Source organism: Rhyacophila brunnea, unplaced genomic scaffold, assembly GCF_057557595.1.
Source record: "Rhyacophila brunnea isolate RB1 unplaced genomic scaffold, BYU_Rbru_1.0 scaffold_1, whole genome shotgun sequence".
Taxonomy (NCBI): domain Eukaryota; kingdom Metazoa; phylum Arthropoda; class Insecta; order Trichoptera; family Rhyacophilidae; genus Rhyacophila; species Rhyacophila brunnea.
Genome location: NW_028232751.1, coordinates 23,209,265 through 23,235,141, shown reverse-complemented (window position 1 = coordinate 23,235,141; position 25,877 = coordinate 23,209,265). Strand labels below are relative to the sequence as shown.

The 25,877-nt window shown below is 32.6% G+C and overlaps 1 protein-coding gene across 4 annotated transcripts; it reads right to left on the bottom strand.

The window, feature by feature from the left end:
* Positions 1–2,156: 2,156 nt before the first annotated feature.
* Positions 2,157–15,954, bottom strand: LOC147079583 (uncharacterized). Of its 4 annotated transcripts, XR_015069946.1 has the most exons (6): positions 15,897–15,947; positions 15,397–15,564; positions 4,418–4,540; positions 3,212–3,286; positions 2,876–3,044; positions 2,174–2,526 (listed from the first exon to the last, which is right to left on the bottom strand). XR_015069946.1 is itself a non-coding variant. In XM_085941950.1 (5 exons), exons 2-5 carry the CDS (start codon positions 15,458–15,460, stop codon positions 2,959–2,961), a joined length of 348 nt encoding a protein of 115 aa, XP_085798076.1. In that variant the 5' UTR covers positions 15,461–15,564; positions 15,897–15,954; the 3' UTR covers positions 2,157–2,958. The 4 variants fall into 4 exon arrangements, 3 of the variants coding, with proteins under 3 accessions (XP_085798076.1, XP_085798154.1, XP_085798224.1); XM_085941950.1 differs by having other exon boundaries at positions 2,157–3,044; positions 15,897–15,954; XM_085942028.1 differs by having other exon boundaries at positions 2,157–3,044; positions 15,393–15,564; positions 15,897–15,948.
* Positions 15,955–25,877: the final 9,923 nt, after the last annotated feature.

Here is a 25,877-nt window from a genome sequence, read left to right as displayed (position 1 = left end):
AAACATCTTCTTGGCTACGTGTTAAAACTGTGAACTAACATGCTCCGCCCATTTTTAACCGCAATTCCATTATAAACTAACAAGCTCCTCCCATTTAGTCGCCAACAGCGCTTCCTTATGTAGCCAAAAAGATGTTTTCGCACTTCGCACTCTTAATAGGTGCTGGGAAAATTCTAGGGAGAACAATAATTATTATCCACTATAATTGCTTAAGCATGGATGTGGTAAATAGATGGATAAATGTGTATTAAATAGTATATCCAGTACCCTAAACATGAAAGGCGCATCTCATGTGACAGATGATTGTGAATTGTGACGTTTGATAGGCAACGACAACAAACTTGTTAATATATAGTAATAGACAATATATGACAAAATACTAATATTTAAATAATTATTACTAATTATTCGCTGTCATTCGAAACGATAAGATGGATAATAACTACTTATAATTTTGTTTATTGGTTGTCTTATTATTAAACGTACTTAAAATTAATAAAAAGAGATTTTTAAAGTAACTAGCGTTGGATATAAAGCTTGCTCGTCATAAATTAATGCACAACGAAACATTTATGAACGCACGAAGTCTAAAGATAATATTATAGTGAAAGCCATCAATAATTTGTAAGATAAATAATATAATATTATTATATTGTGACATTCGAGTGGTGAAAACAGTTTTTGGTGACATCTATGATTGTTGTGAATGGCTTCGCAAAGGATATTTTGACGACGCACCAATAAAAATAATTATATACAGGTGCTTTCCAAATTGAAGCACGAAGATGTTGATAATCTTGGATTAGTACATAAATGGAAAACAGGTAGGTAGGGGCAGTGTTGGCTGTTACGAAACTCTTTTGACCGGACCATTCATACGGATGCGGTTGTTTTTGTTCGGGATATTTTGACGGGGTACTTAGTAAAAATGGAAAAATGCAAATTTTTCGCGTAATTCAAATGGAAAAACAATAAAAACTTCATGAAAAATCATGTAATTAAATTACTCAAAGGAATGCATTTGAAAAATGTGAAAAAAAAATGTTTGGTGTTAAAACTTGACGGCCATTCAAAATCTAATTTCTAGCTTAATATAAGAGATAAAAATTTGAAAGAACGTGAAAAAAGTTTAAATAAATATACATAATCGTATGCATTTAACAAAAAAAATTTAAGGCAAATTTATTGGTTTAAGTATCAAGTCACTAAATTAAAAAAAATAATATCTCTCACGATGTAATCTTGAAAACAATAAAAGCACGTGCACAAACGTAAGCCAATAATAGACAAAAATAATGACCTAATAAAAAGTTAAAAAAGTTTGTTGGGTGGTTCTAGTTAACGTTCATCAAATATTTCATATCAAATATCTCACGAACTATATAAGAAAAAAATTAAAAAGTATGCAGAATTTTTCACTAGTTATGCGACAAGAGAATTCACTAAAAAAATTAGGTACTGTTCGGTTATACCGGAGGCAGCGGAAAACGCATTTTGAAAATAGCCGATAAACTGGATTATTTGTTAGGTTAACCTAACCAAACCTAACCTAACCGAACCTAAACTAACAAATAATCCAGTTTATCGGCTATTTTCAAAATGCGTTTTCCGCTGCCTCCGGTATAACCGAACAGTACCAAAAATTATTTTAAACTCACGCAGTCAGGTTTTGCATACAAACTTAAAAATCAAATAGCGTGCTCAATATAGGTGAAAAGGCAAAAAAGAATCGTGCACTAACGTTTACTACCGACGCACAAGAGTTTACAATTTAAATTTTTAAAAAAATCTAAGTTTAGTGACACAAGTATCCAGCATTCAGCTGGGTCACCCAAATTGAAATGCAAATAACCCCCTTAATGTGCGTGCACAAACGAAAAAAATGCGTGCACAAACGTGCACTAACGATGCACAAACAAATGCACTCAAAAAAAGTTGGAGTTTTAACATTGGGTGACCCAACGTTTAGCTGGAACACCCAATTTGAAATTGGAATTTTTCGGTTATTATAGGTGCACAAACGAAAAAAAATCGTGCACAAACGTGCACTAACGATGCACAAACAAATGCACCCAAAAAAAGTTGGAGTTTTAACATTGGGTGATCCAGGTAAATGGACCTTGGATGAAGGTTATTATTTAATAAAAATATAGTTTAATTTTAATAAGTACATTTATATTTGAAACAATATGTAGAAATTTGATAGATAGTTAAAAATAAAACCAAAGGACATATCATTTTATTTTAATACATTTACATAATAAATCTTCTTCTTCTTTCACCCTGTCACGACCCAGCGTTGGGGGATAGGACAAGCACAAGTTCACGCCACTATACTCGATCCATCACCAACTCTTGCGCCTCCCGCCATTCCAGACCTGCAGCGCGTAGATCGCTTTTCTAGCACCGCTGCAGGGTGAGGGAGGGCCGGCCACGACGACGGAACCCTTGATGCTGTGCCACAAGGGTACGACGTGTCGTACTCTTTTGCGGCATTACATATTTAACAGCAGTTAGAAATAATACCTAGAACATATGATTTTATTTTATTAGAAATAATACTTGAGTACATACATAAAAATACTACTTGTCAATTCTTTCATGAAAACTATCCGGATTCATATATGGTTCATTTATCTGTGATTGAGAAGCAAAACCCATCTATCGATTAAATATGTAGAATACTGAGTTATTTTTTCTTCTCCTTCTTAATTTGCACTGGACCTCCGAAACATTTAGGAGGTTCAAGAAAAACATTATTTGCCTTACCTCGGCGACTAAAAAATATTGACTGGAATTGTTGCAAATCATCCAGGCTATTTTTAAAGACGATGTTACTAGCCTCGACACTTTTTTTAAATTGAAACCACTTCACCTGCTGGATGAACTCTTCAAGAGACTGGCAAAATCTAAAAAGATGTCTTGACTACAATATTATTATCTTTTTTCGTACAATTTCTAACTAGATTGTACCAGTCTCTCGGTCTCTCGAACTTTCATTAAGTAGAAGTGCTTGTGTATTGGTCGATGTACTCGCAGCATGTCTGCAATCAAAAAACGGTTTAGTTATCATAAAAAATATAATAGGAAATCTTTTATCTATCGATAGCTAATACAACGCCTTGCATCTTAAAGAACTGAATAAACGTTGTGTAGATACATTTATCTGAAATTAATACCCTGATTGTTTAATATGTATCATCAAATTTACCTTCATTTTCATCTTCTGAACTGTAATCATGTAGAAGGGCTCGTGTCTGGGTCATTATGTTCGCAGCTTGAATAACTGCAATCATAAAAAGGTTTTGTTATAATAAACACACTAAGAAATCATTTACCTATCTATTAATAGTGAATACAAATCTTCGCAACCTAAGCGATAGCGCTCACAGAACGCGTCGAGCGGGCGTGCAGTGTTTATTCATAACCATAATCACACGTCTCTTCCCGCGCATTACCCTTCACCTATGTAATATGCGGCTCAAGCAGCACAAAATAAATATTAATTACAGCGCCTCTCATAACAAAGCAATAAAAATATTATATTATTTCGCGGCTTGTAATTAAAATTTACGACGACATTATTCAACCAGCGAAATATAATGACACGAATAAAATAAAACAATGGGTCTCTGTTATTAAGTAATTGCTTTTCGCCCGTCCATCGACAACGCCACGAGCAGCGTATTTTGGTAGCCGTATTCAATGAATGGACTCTATTGTATTTTCTTTCATTCGTATCGCCGAGGAGCGGTGATTCGCGAAAAAAACGATGATTCATGCGGCGCGCGCGTATAATGCGTCGCCATATCCAGTGGGCGCTGGCGTATTCGATTACGTTGTATTTTCAATGATTTATGCGCCACTTGTAGAAATTTTGCGCGAGTGCGGCGCTTGACGCGTTCTGTGGGCACCATCGCTAAGGGCTTGCGCAGACAGAGCGCGGTCAGGCGGTCTGCGTTCCGCGTTCGGCGTTCTTTGTACTGTATGGACTTCATACCGTATGGGTACACAGCCGGCGGTCAGACCGCGCCGGTCAATTGGAACGCTAGAGTTCTATGCCCGGAATTACAAAGAACGCCGTACCTCCCGTAATTTGAGCAGTCACACAACATAGAGCGAAACCACACGGGGGAGTGAGTACGCAACAGCGGTGCTTTCTCACTTCCACTCGCAGTCGGAATATAGCGGTCTCGCATTATGCAGCGCTTGTGTCAGTACAACGTTTGTAAACAAATGGAACGCTTATTGTTGACCGCCACCTGTCTGCTGTCCCTGAACGCTAGCGGTCAACGGTCGGTTGAACGCAGAACTCCGACCGCTCTCTGTCTGCGCAAGCCCTAAACAATTGAATAATCCTCGAGTAGTCTTGATATATCTCTAAAATAGCATGGTTGTTGAATACCATTAAATTTACCTTCATTATTATCTTCTGAATCAGAAAATGGCATCATGGCTTCTATTTCTTGGGCTACTTTCCACTGTTCTTCTCTCCGAGAAGCATTCATTATAATATCATAATTAGTAGCCAATTCAGCACCTGCAATATCACATTCACAATCAATAGTAAATAAAGATATATAAAGCTATCTTCCCCGAAATACTATTACATAAGTACTTAAAAAGTCAATTCATTTCACCCATTGCATGTCGTTTACTACTAATGGAATATAATAATGTAATTTAAAAAGATATAATAATCTTTCATTATTATTATCCTAAGAGATTTTGGAAAATACACCAACGGCTCATTTAAGCGACATTTTATTGTTATTTTTACATCTTCACTTCGAAATGTGCGCTACCGATTCATCTACCGTTTGAATTGACCACATTTCAGAAATTTTCAATGATTTTACAGGTACGTGACGTTTATAACTGATATTTTCTCATACAGCGTATACAATTCGCCATACTTCTTTTAACATACAGCAGAATGACGTCTTTGTCGCTTAAGACCTTCTAATCCTTTATTTGACAAACGAATTCGATTATTTTTATTCAAATATCGTAATGTAGGCATTGGCGCACTTTTTTCCGGTGAAAAAACCATAATTTTGGTACAATTTAATACATATAATATCTTTTGACAGCGGGGTACGCCACTGACGGCCATTTCATAGATAATGTGATATTCCAAATTTGATTTTTTTTAAATACTTTGTGGCTGTTCACCCACTATTTTTGTTATTGAATAATTACCTAGGCTACTAATTTCCATACTAAAAAAGTTGCCATTGCAAACAATGAAAGAAATTAATACGAATTGTTATAGTTATCAAAATGTGTGATATTGTATAATATCTACCTATTTTTTTCGTCCCTATCATCATCAATCTTGACCTATACACTGCTGGATGAAGGCCTCCTCAGCCTTATTCTACTCCTTACTTACACATGAATTGTTATATTTATCAAAATCAGTGATTTAGACACCGGACATCTGGAGTCCTTTTTTTTTGGGACGGACTCGAATATTACAACATTTTTTAATTAAAAAATGCGTTAATAATTTATGGAACCTATGTTTTTCAGAAAAATAAGTTGTACGATGTAGTAGGTACAATGAAATATGAAATAAATGATATTGATAATATGTGCAAGAGACTTTATCGATACTTAATTATATAGAAACGCTGCTATTAGTAGATATACTATACTATTTAGAAAAATTAATGAAGCGCTTACGTAAAGAGTGGAAGAATTAGTTGTTAATAGTAATATCTATAATATTTAATAATATTCCACTTTTTATATACCTATTATTGAAATCAAAGTTTAAAATTTCTACTAAACTACTTTTATTTTCACTATCAAATAACAAATCACACTTGCTCCCATAATGAGAAGGACCTGACAGCTAGTGTATTATTAAAATCGTACCAAATCTGAATGATTTCGTATATTATGTTCATACTACGAAAATATATAATATGAAAACATATTATTATATTATATGGATTTATGGATAGGTGAAATGGGGAATATCGGACCTACGTGGTTAATGAAACCCTTTAGAAAAAGTTTCGTACGAAAGATACTTCAAATCGTACTTTTGTGTTTCAAGCAAGTGGTTGGACATATTGAGATATTCAATTTTAATATATAGGTACTGATGTTGTAATGTTTTTTTTGACATTTTTACAGGCCATTTTCAAACACTTTATATTCATCATGCAAAATATGTAAGGACATGCGTTTTCTGTTAATTGCTACTCCCTAATACTATAAATTATATATCATAGTATTATTTCAATGAAATATATAAACCCGATATAATTATTTATTTCGGAAGTTATCAAAATGATACAATCATAATTAGTCGACATTGATACATTGTGTATATATATTACCTAATACCATTGATAATAAATTATTTTATCAAGAAAATATTAGATATAAATAGGTATAACACAGTTGCAGTGCATACCATTTGCCTTAACAAGTTGACCTTGGTTCTAATAGTTCATTGCTTTATCCAATCTGGGAGTTCACACATGAAACTATAATTTGATGTTATAGTAATATGGTAGAAAAAACAAAAAAAACTTAACCTGCGCGTTTGTTAACTGATCTACGTATTTTCTTAAAATCCGAGATCACTTCAGTTTTGACGATTATGGATTATAGCTTAAAATTGTTTATTTGTTTTTAATTAGTGAGTAGGTATATTTCGTGATATTTCACATTAGCTGGTTCCATTGTTTACGGGAAATGACGTTTTAACGGGCTTACCTATTGAATGTATTAATAGTATGTAATATATTCATTACGAGTTTTCACAAACACTTCAGATAATCAAAATTTGTTTTTTACTTGATCCTTTACTAATAGGTAAGAAGGTTTTAACAATCTTTTATTATGTCAATGTGCATTTACGATCGGTGAGTGCGCATAGTGCACGAAGAAGCCAGAAGGCATAACCCGGTCGTAAATAATGACTAATAGAATACCTAGTACAAAACATAAATCAATTGGAATTTATTGATTAATATTTTTGCCACTCGTACCCGTTAGATATAGGGACCATTATACCACTTTCCTCTAGAAGGTATATAAGGTACTTTTAAACACTTTGTACATTTTGCATTTTTGTTTATTGTTATTAAATCTTAGTTGATATTATTCTTTTGACTTATTAACTTAAAAATAACAACAATGGATGAAATATAATATTCCTAAATATTATAATATGTCACATATATAATATTGTGTAAGTATATAATATATAATTATCAAGCCTCGATAGCGAAGGCTGCGTGACTAGCAAATGCACTTACGACCTATGTAAACCTGCCGTTCATATTGTTTTAAAAGCACTATAGATGGTTGCACTATTATATCTAAAATGTAAACATAAATTTATATACAATATTGGTATGTACTACAGCTGATGATGATACATACTATCGTATGGAAAATAATTCATTTTTAAGTTGTGGACTTCTTGTACGTATCATGCGACAAAAGCAATAAAATCGTTTTCAAGTTTTTGTCATTGGTCGGGAACCTTTTTTGATACATACACCTACGGTAGGTGAATTTTAAACACAGCAAATTTTTCACAGTTTTGGAGTTACGCTATTTCTTAATGTATATAAATCAGTCATTTAATAAATAAGGACAAATATCACCAACAAGTTAGTTCAAGTAAACAATCGACTCCCACGTCCTCTATACTTAATTGACTTTTTATGCAATAATATGTACCTACCTATATTTTGTACTGTTATTCAATTGAAAATGTCCATTAGGATAAAATCGGTTGAATATCAACATTATGGAATAAATGTGGAAAAAGTACGAAAGTACATATTATAAAGTGTTTTAATGAAATATGTATCTAGGTACCAGTCGTTTTATGTGATGAATAGTTCTTTACACTTTATAATATGTAAGTATTTAAATCAAATACATAATATAATCATATATCAGATAATTACTTTTTAATAACAACATTTAAATATAATGCTAATTATGTCGAATGGCCACCTAATCGGCGCGCCTTTAGCGTACAATGTATTAAATGGGACGGCGGGACTTTTTTTAACGTTACACACCTACAAACTTACCTGTAGAATGGCCAAAAATGGAACTACGAATTACCATAGGACGCCATTTTGAAAATTTCATTCGAATGTCAAATTTTGTCCAGTTACTAGTCTTGATTGGGTAGTTTTCGACAATGGCTCCATTTTTTTTGTAGTACTTATTCCACTTTTAATCAATAAATTAGGACCGGTTTCGTCCGCCTCAGAGGGACATTTTCAACTGAATCTTCCCTTGTTCGGTTGAAAATGTCCCTCTGATGCGAACGAAACCGGTCCTAATTTATTGATTAAAAGTGGAATAAGTACTACAAAAAAATGCGTTTTTTAAATTAAACAACAATAAATATTAACGTAATACAATCACTAAGTGAAAATCTGAAGTATTAAATGGGACGGCGGGACTTTTTTTTAACGTTACACACCTACAAACTTACCTGTAGAATGGCCAAAAATGGAACTACGAACTACCATAGGACGCCATTTTGAAAATTTCATTCGAATGTCAGATTTTGTCCAGTTACGAGTCTTGATTGGGTAGTTTTCGACAATGGCTCCATTTTTTTTGTAGTACTTATTCCACTTTTAATCAATAAATTAGGACCGGTTTCGTCCGCCTCAGAGGGACATTTTCAACTGAATCTTCCCTTGTTCAGTTGAAAATGTCCCTCTGATGCGAACGAAACCGGTCCTAATTTATTGATTAAAAGTGGAATAAGTACTACAAAAAAATGCGTTTTATTAAATTAAACAACAATAAATATTAACGTAATACAATGACTAAGTGAAAATCTGAAGCAATATTATATTGCAAAACCTTTAGAAGAATGCAATTACGGCTTACGCAATACATAATATTATAATAGTAGGTTCAAACGAATATTTTCAAGGATGTCTCGCATCTACAGATGTACGCCACTGGTATTTTGAAGATGAAATTTCTTACGATCGATTTGATGAAATTCTTCAATGTCAATAGTTTATAATCAAATAGACCAGTTTGGGCAGAGCATCCTCAAAATACTTAAATATCTAAAGAAATAAACAAGTAGGTATGTGACTTTTTTATCGATATGTAGGTACGGTATTGTTGCTTGATAATACTAATAGGTATCAATATGATACATTTAGAACATAAAACGGGTCAGCGGACAAAATCTTCCAATATTTGTATTTATATTAGTGGTAGGGTACGCAAAAGCTATTCGATATTTAATTATGAAAAAACATATTCTACACGCATTTTATAAAAATGGTTTACCATTACTTACCTGCAATAAAACAAACCATCAATTTTGTAATGCGACCTTTTTAATTGCATTTTGCGAATTTGAATTCGTTTGTCGTTGCCGCAAGTCGCGTTATAATATTGGCAAGACGATTATCTTAATTACATTAATTACCATCGCACCTGAGCTGCCAGAAAAAACAACTGAAAAATTGTAGAAATCCATACTAAGAATCATTTGGGCAAAAGTCTCCTTAGGATATTGGATTCGTCCACCAATTTAATGTGTTTTTTATGGGTTGACGGTTAAAAACTTCAACAGGCCGGCCTTTAGATATAATATTATTATCTACCTATCTATATATAATGCCATTATTATCACGAGCCTCAATAAATCCACTGCTGGATGAAGGCCTCTCTACGTTGATTGTATTCTTGACAGTATTTAATTTCTAATGTTATTTAACTACATATTCATATCGTCATCATAATCATCATCATCATCATCAACTAGGATCAATCCACTACTGGATGAAGGGTTCCGCAACCTGATTCTACTACTATCGGTTTAACGAATTTGTGATATTATACCTATTTCTATCATTCTTATATCATCGACCTGAACCAATCCACTGCTGGATAATGGCCTCCCTAGACCGGTTCTACTCCTTTCTGTCATATGAATTGCTGTATTTATCAAAATCGGTGATATTATATTTAAAAACATATTCATATCGTCATCATCATCATCAACCAGGATCCATCCACTGCTTAATAAAGACCTCCCTAGCCTGATTCTACTCCTTTTGTCATATGAATGTATGTATTTATCAAAATCTGTGATATTATATGTATCTACACATTCATATCGTCATCATCATCATCATCATTATCATATACCTGAACCAATCCACTGCTTAATAAAGACCCCCTTAGCCTAATTCTCCTCCTTTCTGTCATATGAATTTCTGTATTTATCAAAATCGGTGATATTATAGTTATCTACATATTCATATCGTCATCATCATCATCATCATCGACCTGAACCAATCCACTGCTTAATAAAGACCTCCCTAGCCAGATTCTACTCCTTTCTGTCATATGAATTTCTGTATTTATCAAAATCGGTGATATTATATTTATTTAAATATTAATATCGTCATCATCATCATCAACCAGGATCCATCCACTGCTTAATAAAGACCTCCCTAGCTTGATTCTACTCCTTTTGTCATATGAATGTATGTATTTATCAAAATCTGTGATATTATATGTATCTACACATTCATATCGTCATCATCATCATCATCATCATCATTATCATATACCTGAACCAATCCACTGCTTAATAAAGACCCCCTTAGCCTAATTCTCCTCCTTTCTGTCATATGAATTTCTGTATTTATCAAAATCGGTGATATTATATTTATCTACATATTCATATCGTCATCATCATCATCATCATCTACCTGAACCAATCCACTGCTTAATAAAGACCTCCCTAGCCAGATTCTACTCCTTTCTGTCATATGAATTTCTGTATTTATCAAAATCGGTGATATTATATTTATTTACATATTCATATCGTCATCATCATCATCATTGACCTGAACCAATCCACTGCTTAATAAAGACCTCCCTAGCTTGATTCTACTCCTTTCTGTCATATGAATTGCTGTATTTATCAAAATCGGTGATATTATATTTATCTACATATTCATATCGTCATTATCATCATTATCAACCTGAACCAATCCACTGCTTAATAAAGACCTCGCTAGCCTGAGTCTACTCCTTTCTGTTATATGAATTTCTGTATTTATCAAAATCGGTGATATTATATTTATTTACATATTAATATCGTTATCATCATCATCATCATCAACCTGAACCAATCCACTACTTAAAGACCTCCTTAGCCTGATTCTACTCCTTTCTGTCATATGAATTGCTGTATTTATCAAAATCGGAGATATTATATTTATTTACATATTCATATCGTCATTATCATCATTATCATCATCATCATCATCGACCTGAAACAATCCACTGCTTAATAAAGACCTCGCTAGCCTGATTCTACTCTTTTCTGTCATATGAATTTCTGTATTTATCAAAATCGGTGATATTATATTTATTTACATATTCATATCGTCATCATCATCATCATCGACCTAAACCAATCCACTACTTAAAGACCTCCTTAGCCTGATTCTACTCCTTTCTGTGATATGAATTTCTGTATTTATCAAAATCGGTGATATTACATTTATCTACATATTCATATCGTCATCATCATCAACCAGGATCAATTCACTGCTGGATGAAGAGTTCCGCAACCTGATTCTACTACTATATTATACCTATTTCTATCGTCCTTATCATCATTGACCTGAACCCATCTATTGCTGGATAAAGGCCTCCCATGCCTGATTCTACTCCTTTCTGTCATTTGAAGTGCTGTATTTATCAAAATCGGTGATAATATATTATATCTATTTATATTTCTATTATCATTATGAACCTGAATCAATCCACCGGTGGATGAAGGCCTCTCTAAGTTGTTTGAATTTCTGTCGGTCATATGAATTACTATATTTATCAAAATTGCTGATATTATATTTTCCCATTCATAATATCGTCATTATCATCATCAACCAAGATTAATCCACTGCTGGATGAAGGTTATCCCAACCTAATTCTACTCTTCTTGGTCATATAAACTGCAATATTTTTTTAAATTTGTGATTTTATATACCTACCCATTTATATCGTCATTATCGTCATCAACCTGTATCAATCCACTGCTGGATGAAGGCCTTTTTAAGCTGATTCCACATCTTTAGGTCTTATAAATTCCTATTCTTATCAGATATAATATGTATTACTTCATTATTTATCAACATTTGTCTCGATATGAATGTCCCGCACCGGGAAACTATATTGTTTAAGGTTAATTTTTAAAACAAAGTATGATTTTTAAAATATTATTCTGTGGCTCCAAGCATTTATTTTTTATAGACAATGAAACAAAATAATGTTTAAATTTATTTTTTATGCTGCTAACCTTTTTCTATTATGTAAATGGGACCCGAAAGAGATTAATATTCGCGTTATATTGGATCGCTATTTATGATAATCACGATTGAGATGTATAACTATTTATCATATTTAAATGCACATACGAGTACCTACACATATATTGTATTAAAATTAAAATGACAGTGGTAGCAATCGGCGATTGCCAGCTGTTTTGCTAGGCTTAGCAGCCTGAAATGGTGTCAGATGATATTGAGAAGGCCAGACTCCAGAATAGACTACGCACATGACTCCAAATTTGTATTTGCAGTGACGACATGCATATCGTAAAACTGACAAATCAGATAAATTTTCAATTGTCTGACGTGAATGAAAATCCATCCCGAAGGGAAAACTATGGCGCCGTCTATACACACTTTACAATTATTATATTAAAATCCAACACCAAGTCACTATGATGAAAAGCTGTCTGCAAGACCTAGCGAGACAGACTGGCGAGAGCCAGCTGGCTCAGCTAGTCTCCTATATATTATTATCCTAAGAGATTTTGGAAAATACACCAACAGCTCATTTAAGCGACATTTTATTGTTATTTTTACATCTTCACTTCGAAATGCGCGCTACCGAATTATCTACCGATTGAATTGACCAAATTTGAGAAATATCCGATGATTTTCCAGAAACGTGACGTTTATAACCGATATTTTCTCATATAGCGTATACAATTCGCCATACTTCTTTTAACGCACAACAGAATGACGTCTTCGTCGCTTAAGACCTTCTAATCCTTTATTTGACAAACAAATTCGATTATTTTTATTCAAATATCGTAATGTAGGCATTGGCGCACTTTTTTCCGGTGAAAAAACCATAATCCTGGTACAATTCACTACGTATAATATCTTTTGACAGGAGCGTGCGCCACTGTCCGCCATTTCATAGATAACATGATATTCCAAATTTGATTTTTTTAAATACTTCTTTGTGGCTGTTACGCACTATTTTTTTTATTGAATAATTACCTATGCTACTAATTTCCATAGATCACAATATAGTCATATTAAACTAACAAAGTTGCCATTGCAAACAATGAAAGAAATTAATATGAATTGTTATAGTTATCAAAATGAGTCATATTGTATAATAACTACCTATTTTTATCGTCCCTATCATCATCAATCTTGACCTATCCACTGCTGGATGAAGGCCTCCTCAGCCTTATTCGACTCCTTACTTACACATGAATTGTTATATTTATCAAAATCAGTGATATTATATTATTATCTACCTATCTATATATAATGCCATTATTATCACGAGCCTCAATAAATCCACTGCTGGATGAAGGCCTCTCTACGTTGATTGTATTATTGACAGTATTGAATTTCTAATGTTATTTATCTACATATTCATATCGTCATCATAATCATAATCATCATCATCATCAACCAGGATCAATCCACTGCTGGATAAAGGGTTCCGCAACCTGATTCTACTATTCATCATTGACCTGAACCCATCTACTGCTGGATAATGGCTTTCCAATTTCAAAATTTCTTTGGATAATTGACTCCTTTCTGTCATTTGAATTGCTGTATTTATCAAAATCGGTGATATTATATTATATCTATTTATATTTCCATTATCATTATGAGCCTGAATCAATCCACCGGTGGATGAAGGCCTCTCTAAGTTGTTTGAATTTCTGTCGGTCATATGAATTGCTATATTTATCAAAATTGCTGATATTATATTTACCCATTCTTAATATCGTCATTATCATCATCAACCAAGATTAATCCACTGCTGGATGAAGGTTATCCCAACCTAATTCTACTCTTCTTGTACATATAAACTGCAATATTTTTTTTAAATTTGTGATTTTATATACCTACCCATTTATATCGTCATTATCGTCATGAACCTGTATCAATCTACTGCTGTATGAAGGCCTCTTTAAGCTGATTTCACATTTTTAGGTCTTATAAATTCCTATTTTTATCAGATATAATATGTATTGCTTCATTATTTATCAACATTTGTTTCGATATGAATGTCCCGCACCGGGAAACTATATTGTTTAAGGTTAATTTTTAAATCAAAATATGATTTTTTAAATATTATTCTATGGTTCCGACCATTTATTTTTTATAGAAAATGAAACAAAATAATGTTTAAATTTATTTTTTATGCTGCTAACCTTTTTCTATTATGTAAATGGGACCCGAAAGAGATTAATATTCGCGTTATATTGGATCGCTATTTATGATAATCACGATTGAGATGTATAATTATTTATCATGTTTAAATGCACATACCTACACATATATTGTATTAAAATTAAAATGACAGTGGTAGCAATCGGCGATTGCCAGCTGTTCTGCTAGGCCTAGCAGCCTGAAATGGTGTCAGACGATATTGAGAAGGCCAGACTCCAGAATAGATTACGCACATGACTCCAAATTTGTATTGGCAGTGACGACATGCAGATCGTAAAACTGACAAATCAGCTAAATTTTCAATTGTCTGACGTGAATGAAAATCCATCCCGAAGGGAAAACTATGGCGCCGTCTATACACGCTTTACAATTTTTATATTAAAATCCAACACCAAGTCACTATGACGAAAAGCTGTCTGCAAGACCTAGCGAGACAGACTGGCGAGAGCCAGCTGGCTCAGCTAGTGCTAAATTATTATCTCCTGAATCAGAAAATGGCATCGTGACTTCTATTTCTTAGGCTACTTTCGACTGTTCTTCAGTAAGACTACAGATTCGAGAAGCATTCAGTATATCATAATTAGTAGCCAATTCAGTACCTGCAATAACACAAACATAATCAATAGTAAACTAAGATAAAATAAATATAAAATAATCTTCCTTGTAAGACTATCACTTCAAAAATCAATTCATTATGACTGTACTAATGGAAAATGATAATGTAATCTGAAACTATAAAATAATGCTAATGATAATATGTGCAGCACTGTTGAGTAAATTTAAATATTCGTTGAAATTGTTGGTTTAAAGAATTATCGTCACTAATTATTGTAATAATATTCAGGTTATGACATTTACTTACTTGTGTTATTTTGAGACATTTCCTTCGCACGCCTCATGATTAATTCGATTCTTTCACGAGACATAGTAATAAGATTGAATTATAGCTTATAAAGTAGTAAGAAAATATATTATTACTATCAAAAATGAACTGTAGATAGAACAATAACCAACTTTAACGTTTGACAGCCTAAAACAGTGTTGCCAAGTCAAAATTTAAAATTTCAGTAGATTTTGACAAAAAAATCAGTAGATTTCATAAAATATCAGTAGATTTTGGAAAATGTAGTATATTAGATATAATTTAAGACTACAATTTAGAAGTGTAACACATTAAAAAAGATCGTGCGTAAATCATTTCAAGTTTATTATTAAAATAATCATCAGTAAACTTACAATTATGGAGAAACACAATTAATATCAGTAGATTTCTTGAATTTCGAAAAAAAATCAAAAATTCAGTATATTGGCAAAAAATATCAGTAGATCTACTGAAATTTCAGTAGACATGGCAACACTGGCCTAAAAGCGGGAACAGCAAATAGCGATGACTCGATGACGTTTAACTCGAACTGGTGTGAACAGCGCCAATGGTCGAAAGCAATACGGCGATGGCGCGATTCAACGCTGTATTTCTTTCGGCGTGTGATAAAAACTAAAATTCCCTGCGAGATGATTACATTCAACGCATTTATTCTTTCGACATATTACGAAAAATAAATCATCATTTATTGTTAATATACAAAATTTACTTACATAGCTGCGTTAATTCGACTGGTCCCTTTTATGCTTTACGCATATATGCATTATGGTTAGTTTTGTATACGCAACTCATTTTACGAAATTTCAGACTTATCGCCCTCTTCCTTTCGCACACAGAATTAATGATCGTGAAACCCTCGTAAAAAAAACCAAGCATTTTATTTGTTTAAGAAAACAAAACATTATGCCAAATCTAATACCTACCTACTGATGTAAAGAATAATTATTCTGATTGAAAGTCGTTATTATTATCATTGCAATCAATAATTATAGGTATCTGACTTGAAATAATATCGTCCTCTATTCTTTTTACCTACCACAATTTTTTTTTTAATTAAATGAATAAGTAGGTAGGTATTTTTTGAGTTCTGACTCGCATAGTCAAAATAATTCATTGTCACGAAAATAGATGACTCATCTTATAGGGGCATAATATGCTTGTATTGAACTTACGAATCTATCGTTGATGCAATTTATACGGATAATTTAAAGGCTTTCGACCGAGTTGATCATGATTCTTTTAACTAAACTGAGTGCAGTAGGCGGATCTATTAATTTTGTATTTTTTTTCAAATCTTATTTTTCGCATCGTTGTCAATATGTCGAGTACGCTGGGTGTGCATCTGAAGTCTTTCAAACTCTTTCAGGTGTTCCCCAAGGAACAAATCTTGGACCAATTATGTTCTTCATATTAGTCAATGATATAGGTAGTCAAAGCCATGGATGGAGTATAATTTTTACTTTTTGCGGATGATTTGAAATTATTACGCACCAATTCGCAATGAGTTGGACTGTTGCATATTACAGCGAAATCTCTGTTCACTTGAAAGTTGGTCAAAAAAGAATAAATTAGAATTTAATACTAACAAATGTTTTTGTATTACTTTTTCTAGGTCAAGAACGCCGATTAAATGTAATTATATTATGTCAAAAAATTCATTAAAGCGTCAATCTGAGGCGAAAGATCTTGGGATAATTTTTGATTCTTCATTATCTTTTCACTCGCATATAACTTCTACGGCTCTACGTGCGAGTAAGCTTCTAGGATTCATCATGCGACAATCCAAACCATTCAAGAATCCAAATGTATTACGTACACTCTACGTCTCATTAGTGCGTAGCATTCTTGAATATGGGTCGATTATCTGGTGTCCTTATGAGCTTTCCTATAAGCTTATTTTAGACCGCGTCCAGAAGAAATTTCTTCGATGTCTTTATTTTAAAACTTTATCTATTTTCCTTTCAATAATTCGTCAGATGATTATTTTCAGACTGCCTTTCTACAAGGCATGCTTACTTTTCATTCTCTTGAATCTCGTCGGTCTCTTCTGCTTTTGAAACACTTTTGCCTGTTATCGCTGTTTCTAATCCTGGTGTCCTAATGAATTTTAATTTACATGCGCCTGTCAATTACCTACGTGGTCGCAGCCATGATTTATTCTGGATTGGAACCGCTTCCTCGTGTCAAGCTTATCAGGCACTATTAGCGAGGGGTGCAAGATTAGTAAATGCGCTCCCTAAAGACATAGACATTTTCAATGATGTACTTTGCATTTTGTTTTTGAAACTGTATTTTTCTGTATAAAATTGTATGTTTTTTTTTTCAAAAATTATGTTTTTCTGTATTAAATTGTACTTAATTTGGTATTATTATTATTATTATCATTGTTATTATATTTTTTTTCTATATCTCTTCTCTCTTGTGAGGATAATGTTTGACTTATAATGTAAATCTCATGTTGTGTACGTCTTGAATTTAGATTTGTTATGTCCACAATGTTTATAATATAATTTTAGAGTCTGTTATTTATGATTAGGCAATTGTTCGACTGGTTGCGGATAAGATTTCATCATCATCATCATCAGGGGCGCGACAACCCGGTGTGGGTCCTGGCCTCCTCCAACAGCTCCCTCCACCTGTCCCTATCCAGTGTGGCCGCTTTCCAATTTGGTACCCCCAGAATATGGCAGATAAAATTTAGCTCTTTCAAAATGAAAAATGGGTTTAAAGCGTGAATTAGATGAACATAAATGTGTTGTTGACCCGCAGGCAGTGTGTTATTCATAATGTGACCAGACATCCCGTTTTCAGGCAGCGTGTCCCGGTGTCGCCGAACACAGCTTTGGAACGCCAAAATGTCCCGTTTTCGAAAAGAAAGAAACTTGTGACCAAGATACAGAAATATTTAATGAATATTCACATTTTACAACGTTTTTCTTAGGTCGTATTTTTATTTGTCCGGTACAAACCTTGCAATCGATTTTTAACTAACTTTCCGAATAGCTAGACATTTGAAACTTTTATTGTCAGAACACGATGCCAATCCATTTTTTAAATTCTTTCAGCCATCTTTAAGTAGAATTAAATTAATTTTTAGTTAATTCTGTTTTGTATGAAAAGTTATTTCGATACCATTATTGGTTGCTAGGGAGTCCTAGCAACTAAATTATTAAATAATATATACGTGCGTTACCATGGAAATCAATATGAAATGACATTTCATTATTCAGTATTTCTATCAAGTACAAAATTTTTTGATTGTTTAAGCTAGTCTCGTCAAGTTTATATGATTCAAAAGAAAATTTAAAAACGTTGTATATAAAAAGTTCTTTTTATCTTGTTATTATTCCTAATTATTACATTATACCGCAAAAAGTGTCTGAATGGAACACTGGGAATGTTTCAACCGAAAGTCGTTGGGTGGAGTTGTTCAAACACTTCGCGCCAATAATTTGGATCACAAAAATTTTCGTACTTATAATTAATGAATATATTATTTTATGTCTGCCCGGCACTAATGCACCAGTAGAAAGGGTCTTCCCGCTTATGAATAATAGGCCATCCATGGACTGAAACCGTATGCGGTTTCGAACCGTGTGCCATACTAAGCTTATCTTTTCTGTTCATGGAAATATATTTTCACAAAGTATATTATAAGCATCTGATCGTATCCGTTTATACCATACACTTACACTTACAAATTTAGTGAAAATATATTTTCATGAACACAAATCATAAGTTTAGTATGGCACACGGATTTAAACCGCATACGGTTTCAGTCCATGGATGGCCTCTAAGTTGTAGACGAGTGAAAAAACACAGTTGAAATGTCATTATAAAAGTAAATGCGAAAAAATCCTGCTTAGAATTTCATTCGTTTTTGAAATCAACACCAGATATACCTACTTACTAAATTTGTTCTTCAGAAAATGTAACATCAGATAAATTTTCATGTATCATACCTGTGTGTACTTTTCATTATTTTATAAAATAATATGTAGGAATATGTAGGATAATACGTACCTACTTTTTTTTAGGTGTCCCGATTTGGGAGAAAAAATAAATGGTCACGTTAGTTATGCATCAAATAACGCAGATGTCCGCACTTATGTGAAACAAGAATTTACCGAAGATTACGGTTGCAGTTTCGAGGTAAGAATTTTTAAATTGATTAATTATTATATTATTTACAAATACGTTTATTACTAGATGTCAGCCACAATAAACACAAGAAATCTTGCACATGTGTGATTAATACGAGGGTGGGTCAATAAGTCCTTAGAAAAGCCGACAGGTGGCGCGACTAGTACTGTAAGCGGTTTGTTTTCATGCAGCGGCACTACCGATTCAGTATGCTGCGAAGTTTCAATCAGATTGGTCGGGTTGTTGTGTGTTTCTCGTACATTTAAAAAAAAATTGCTTGTGGAAAATGGAAAAATGGAAAATGGAGAAAATTGAGTTTAGAGCTGTTATTAAACATTTTAATATAAAAGGGTTAACAGCAAAGGAAATAAAAAATGAGTTGGATTTAGTTCACGGCATATCTGCTCCTTCACTTGCAACTATTTATAACTGGTTAAATTAAAATTAAACGTGGTCGTACATCAACAAAGGATGAACCACGCTCAGGACGTCCTGTAGAGGTGACTACACCAGAAATGATCAATAAAATCCACGATATGGTGTTAAGTGACCGAAGATTAAAGTTGAATGAGATAATTGAGGTTACAGGGATCTCAAAAGGTAGCGTCATTTCTATTTTACATGACAAATTGGGCATGAAAAAAATTTCTGCAAGATGGGTGCCGCGTTTGCTCACAGTCGACAATAAACGCAATAGGGTGGTGGCCTCTAAAGCCCTGTTGTCGCTCATGCAACGCAATCCGGATGAATTTTTTCATCGCTTTGTGACTGTAGGTGAAACATGGATACACCACTATACTCCCGAGACGAAAGAACAGTCAAAGCAGTGGATTGCGAAAGGCGAACCATGTCCAAAGAAGGCGAAAACCGTAAAATCAGCTGGTAAGGTTATGGCTACTGTATTTTGGGATGCACGTAGAATTATTTTCGTTGACTATTTGGAAAAAGGAAAAACAATAACAGGGGATTATTATGCATCTTTATTGGACCAGCTAAAAAACAAAATTGAAGAAAAACGGCCTCATTTAAACAGGAAAAAAATCCTCTTTCATCAGGACAATGCCCGTGTTCACACATGTTTACGATCAATGGCTAAAATTGAAGAATTGAAGTTCGAATTGGTCGACCACCCACCGTATTCGCCAGATTTAGCCCCCAGTGACTTTTTCCTTTTCCCAAACTTAAAAAAATGACTAAGTGGACAACGTTTTTTTTCAAATGAAGAAGTCATCGATCGGACAAATGCTTATTTTGAGGACCTTCCGAAAACTTATTTTTCTGACGGTTTAAAAAAAATTGAGAAACGTCTAACCAAGTGTATTGAGCTCCAAGGAGATTATGTTGAGAAATAAAAAAAAAATACAAAAATAAAAACTGTTTTAATGCTTTTTTCTAAGGAATTATTGACCCACCCTCGTATAAAAATGCACGCTCGATGGAAATGTTCGAAGCATTTCAAGAGATGCTCTGCCTACCTAAATTATGTCATTGCCAATCATTGTAGGTAGGTGCTGTCTGGCACTCCTAAAGAGTAGGTATATTAATATAAATATTACTGATTGAAAGCTACAACAAATTATAATCTTAAACAGTCTACGATAGAATATTATTCTGTTGTAGTGTGTCTGTGACGCGGTAAGATCTTTGTTTTGGCTAAAAAGTATGGCCACGGCACGCCACAAAATTAACGTAAGTATATAAATTTAGACGACTATCTCTAGGCGACTGAGTATAAAAACGGAAAAATATTCTCCTATTTATAAAATATCTAAAATTGTGTATGGTTTAATTTTAGATATTTAATAAATAAATGAAAAATGGATTTTAATTTATTATCTAATATGACTAGGATTTAGGGTTTAATTGAATTATTAAAATAAAAATAGTGCGCCTCGGGGTTTGAACTACCGACCTCTCGCTTAGGAGGTGAGCGCCATGGCTTTATGCCTCATACAGACAATAATTTATTGTAATTGTATGGTTTAATGGCATAATTTTAGATGTAATAAATAAATGAAAAATGAATGTTGACTATTATCTAATATGACTTGGATTTAAGGCGATGTCTTTGCCAAAATAACACATAAAATGTGACTTTCACGTCATTTATTTATATTTAAAGGCATCTACCATGAATTTCTAAAAATCTGTTACTAAAAACTTTGGTCAATTCCAACCAGATGGCAGTAAGTTACCATAATAAATAATTATAAATAAGTTATCAGTGGAATGGAATATTGCTAGACAAAGATTCATTTACATAATATTATTTAATAAGGAAATAATATTATATTCTACTGTAATATTATTATATATATATATGTATATTCAAATATTTATTATTTTTTTTAAATAAGTACACTATTTTATTATATCGTATTGATGATTTAATGATTAAAAAAAAATGTAAATCAATTTGTTTTTTTTTAACATACTTGCCAACTTCTTTTTTCATTTTGAAGAGAAATTTAGAATACAAAAGGCCACTATCGACCGATAAAGTGATAGTATTTATTACAATTATGTGTTGAGGCATCAGATATAATTATTATTATAATAAGTCAGTCATCTAATCAGTCAAAACTGTCTCTCGCTCGCTCTAAATTTTATCACACCCAAGAGAGGTGCTGTTAAAATATAGCACTTATTGCAACAATTACAACCTAGGTACTTATTGTAATTGTTACAATAAGTGCTAATAGTTCGAAATTTAGCTTTTAACATATATACTTATTGTAAAAATTACAACTAACTATTATTGAAGTACCAATACTTCGATACAAACCTTCCTTAGAGAGCGTCTTGCCCTTGCGTATCCTTACCCGTTGGGTATTTCCTGTGCTTAATTACTTACTTTCATAATACTACACTTTTATTCTCTCTCGTTTAGTCTTCATTAGTCTCTCCTATAAAAGTTCAGTTTTGTCCCTTCGAAGGTTTTAAAGTCTGAAAAAAATATGACATTTAAAAAAAATTGAGTGTAATATTCTATTCTAGAACCTAGAATAAATGGTAGAACTATTGCTGGGCACCAGACCTATATCAGACGATGCTACGAAGAATAATTCTGTACATATTTGACTCTCTACGTCATGTTATATAATATTATGTACAAACTTTGTTGTTGAATTAATCAGTCATGATGATTTTCATTTGTCTTGGTTAAAATTAATTTAAATAGTTAGTAAATTGTTATTCTACCCATATAAAACCTTAACTCCATATAAGATGGTTAGAATTTTATATATAAAATCTCATATATTTACAACTGGTAGTTCATTCACATAATATAATCGGTTTGGTCCACTTAGGACTTAAAAGGACATTACCAACAGTTATTTAAACAGGATTTTTTTTAATCAGAGAATTATGGTTATTATTAATTTCGTAATGTAGTATTATGAATATTTTTGAATGTAGTAAAAAATAAATAATTTTGAAAAATATTGATACCTACTAGCAATAATATTGATTAAATTATTAATAATAGTAGCCGTGCGGCTTAACCGTTGGACTATCATGTCGTGGGTCTCAGGTTAGAGTCCTGGGTCTGCCAAGTACACATATTGTTTTTCAATTTGTGTGTGAGTCAGGGTATGGACCTAATAGGTTGAGCAAGTGGCTGACATCCATTTCTCGTAAAAAACAAAAATCTGTTAATACAAACCTCTACTCTGTAGAGGCCCATATGATCCTATTAGGATCGGACATGATCGGAAAAATTATTTATATTGATTTTAGAAAAGTGTAGAGTGAAAGGAGTAAAAATGTATTTTGCCGAGTAGGAAAGTGTTATATGTAAGGGTTAGGTTAGGGGTGGGTATATAACAAAAACTAATATTGTAATTTTCCATTATTTTTATTCAGGTTAAAAATTGTCTGTATTATGTCTGATTACATTGTACATTAGGAAGAGGAAAATAAAACTAATCAATTAATTATGTAATATGGTATATTTTAACTCTTATTATTTTAATTATCATGTTCCTATAGTTTTTAATGCATTGTTTCATTTCATAATTACAACATTATAATTACAATTTTCACAGTGTCGTTACGTCACTGGGCTATGCTTTTTGTTTAAATGAATTTAGAATATTTGAATGTGTTTATCAATAAGCACCCCATGATCTTATCACGCCCCAACCATCATCACTACAAATGTCATTAAACCTGTCTGTGTTTGAATTGTTTCGCCTTAGTTCTTAACATGCTATAAGTAAAAACTTCTTTATAATTACTTTTTGGAAGAATTTGAGAAATTACTACATGAGAGTATAAAATATCGACAACTCTTTACAATAATTAAACCATTCTGGTGTTGAGCGGCGTTCAGTAAAGAAACGGTCATCAACAATCACTAGAATATTTTTCTATACAAAAATATCCACCTTTACATATCGGTTTGCACTAGTTGTCTGATTGTTGACGCCTACAACATGAAACACTGACAGCCTGTTTAATTTATTTTTTAACATAAATGTCCTTATATTTCTATAGACAATATTACATTAGTATATAAATTAGTAATCCAAAAGTGTTCGTAATATAATAATTATTTTTGATGGATGTGTTTATCTTAGAAAATATCTATAAAAACGTTAATAGTGCTGAGCATTGAGGTGTCGAAATAATAAATTATAATATAATGCTCTGTCTATATACAGTTAACAAATTATTGTATACATCTAAAAAAATCCCACAAGAATTTCACACTATCAAAATATTACACCGAGAACACAAATGGACTCATGAGTAAACTTTTATAAAAATCTGCTGTGTTTGATATTTAATATTGTGAATTTCAAGGCATTGTTGTTACATAAAACATGTGAAAAGGCAAAGCAGAAATTTGTACCTTTGCTTAGCATATCTAATATTATTGAAATTATTTCATGTCACTGACCATTAAAGGCCATTTAGAATATTAAGGTGAAACATCAGGGGGATGTTTCTGGTGTTTTTTATTTGTACAATATCGAACTGATATTTATGAGGTAAATAAAATAGCATGGGACCTATTAGAATCACTACAATAACTGAAAGGCAGTTTGATATAAACTGCATAAATAAAAATTTGATTATAACAATAATTATATATACGTATTTATTATATTAACAGATTCTATGTAGAATCTGCGTGGAAAAGGGTTGACGGATGTATTAAGATTTGTTTGTCTTTTAAACATAAGGCTATCCCTGGCTTCCTATATCTATAATTCTAATATGTTTCTGTATTTCAATATATGATATATAAATTATGTAAATTTTTTTAATCTGACGAATAAGATTACTTTACCAAGAAGACGAAGCACTGATAAAGCACTGGTATTAACGACACAACACACTTTTGATTGTTAGCAAGATAATTTATTAAGAACCATTTTATTTATTAAACATCAGCTTTATTACTCCACCCCGAACGAGAGATTTTATATATAATATTACATTTTCCATTACTATGAAACAGGTAACTACCTAACATATATTTTTGTATTATTAAAACAAACATTATTGCATGATTGTATTTGTCAAAACGTTGGTTATAGGTAATACTCATAAATCTCTCGCTAAAAGAAAATATTTCGTTATCCTTTATTAAGGGTATATCGAAGGGGAATGGGACAATTGGACGCCGCACTATCGTAGACATGTATACATAACGTAGACGAGGAATTTTAATCAGTTTCTATCTACTACTTAGTAGTTTTAATTCATTTTACTCTTAAGATATTGTTTTTTTTATTGCGGATTGAGAATTACCATGCCTAAGGCTTTATACAAAATAAAAAAAACTTTTTTTTCGTTGGAACTTAAAGATATGCACGATTAAATCATTATTTGCGTGTGCATATTTAAATTCTCACCAACTATTAAGTCATAATCTTTAATAAGTAATTATCTTTCCGACCATGTCCGATCCTAATAGGATCATAATATGGGCCTCCACAGAGTAGAGGTTTGTATTAACAGATTTGGTTTTTTACGAGAAATGGATGTCAGCCACTTGCTCAACCTATTAGGTCCATACTCTGACCCACACAAATTGAAAAACAATATGTGTACTTTCCAGACCCAGGATTCGAACCTGGGACCCACGACGTGATAGTCCAACGCTTAAGCCGCGCGGCCACCGTGGGCGTTAAATAATAATATTAAATATCTATAAGTACCTAACGTCTATTTAATTTTGAATTGCGTGGCGTCCAGTTGTCCCGGCGCCAAATCGTCCTAGACCCTATCGAAGGATGTGCACGAATTGTGTATCGCCGATTACTAAATGGTTCAACCAATTTTTTTTATGTGTCGTCTCTCTA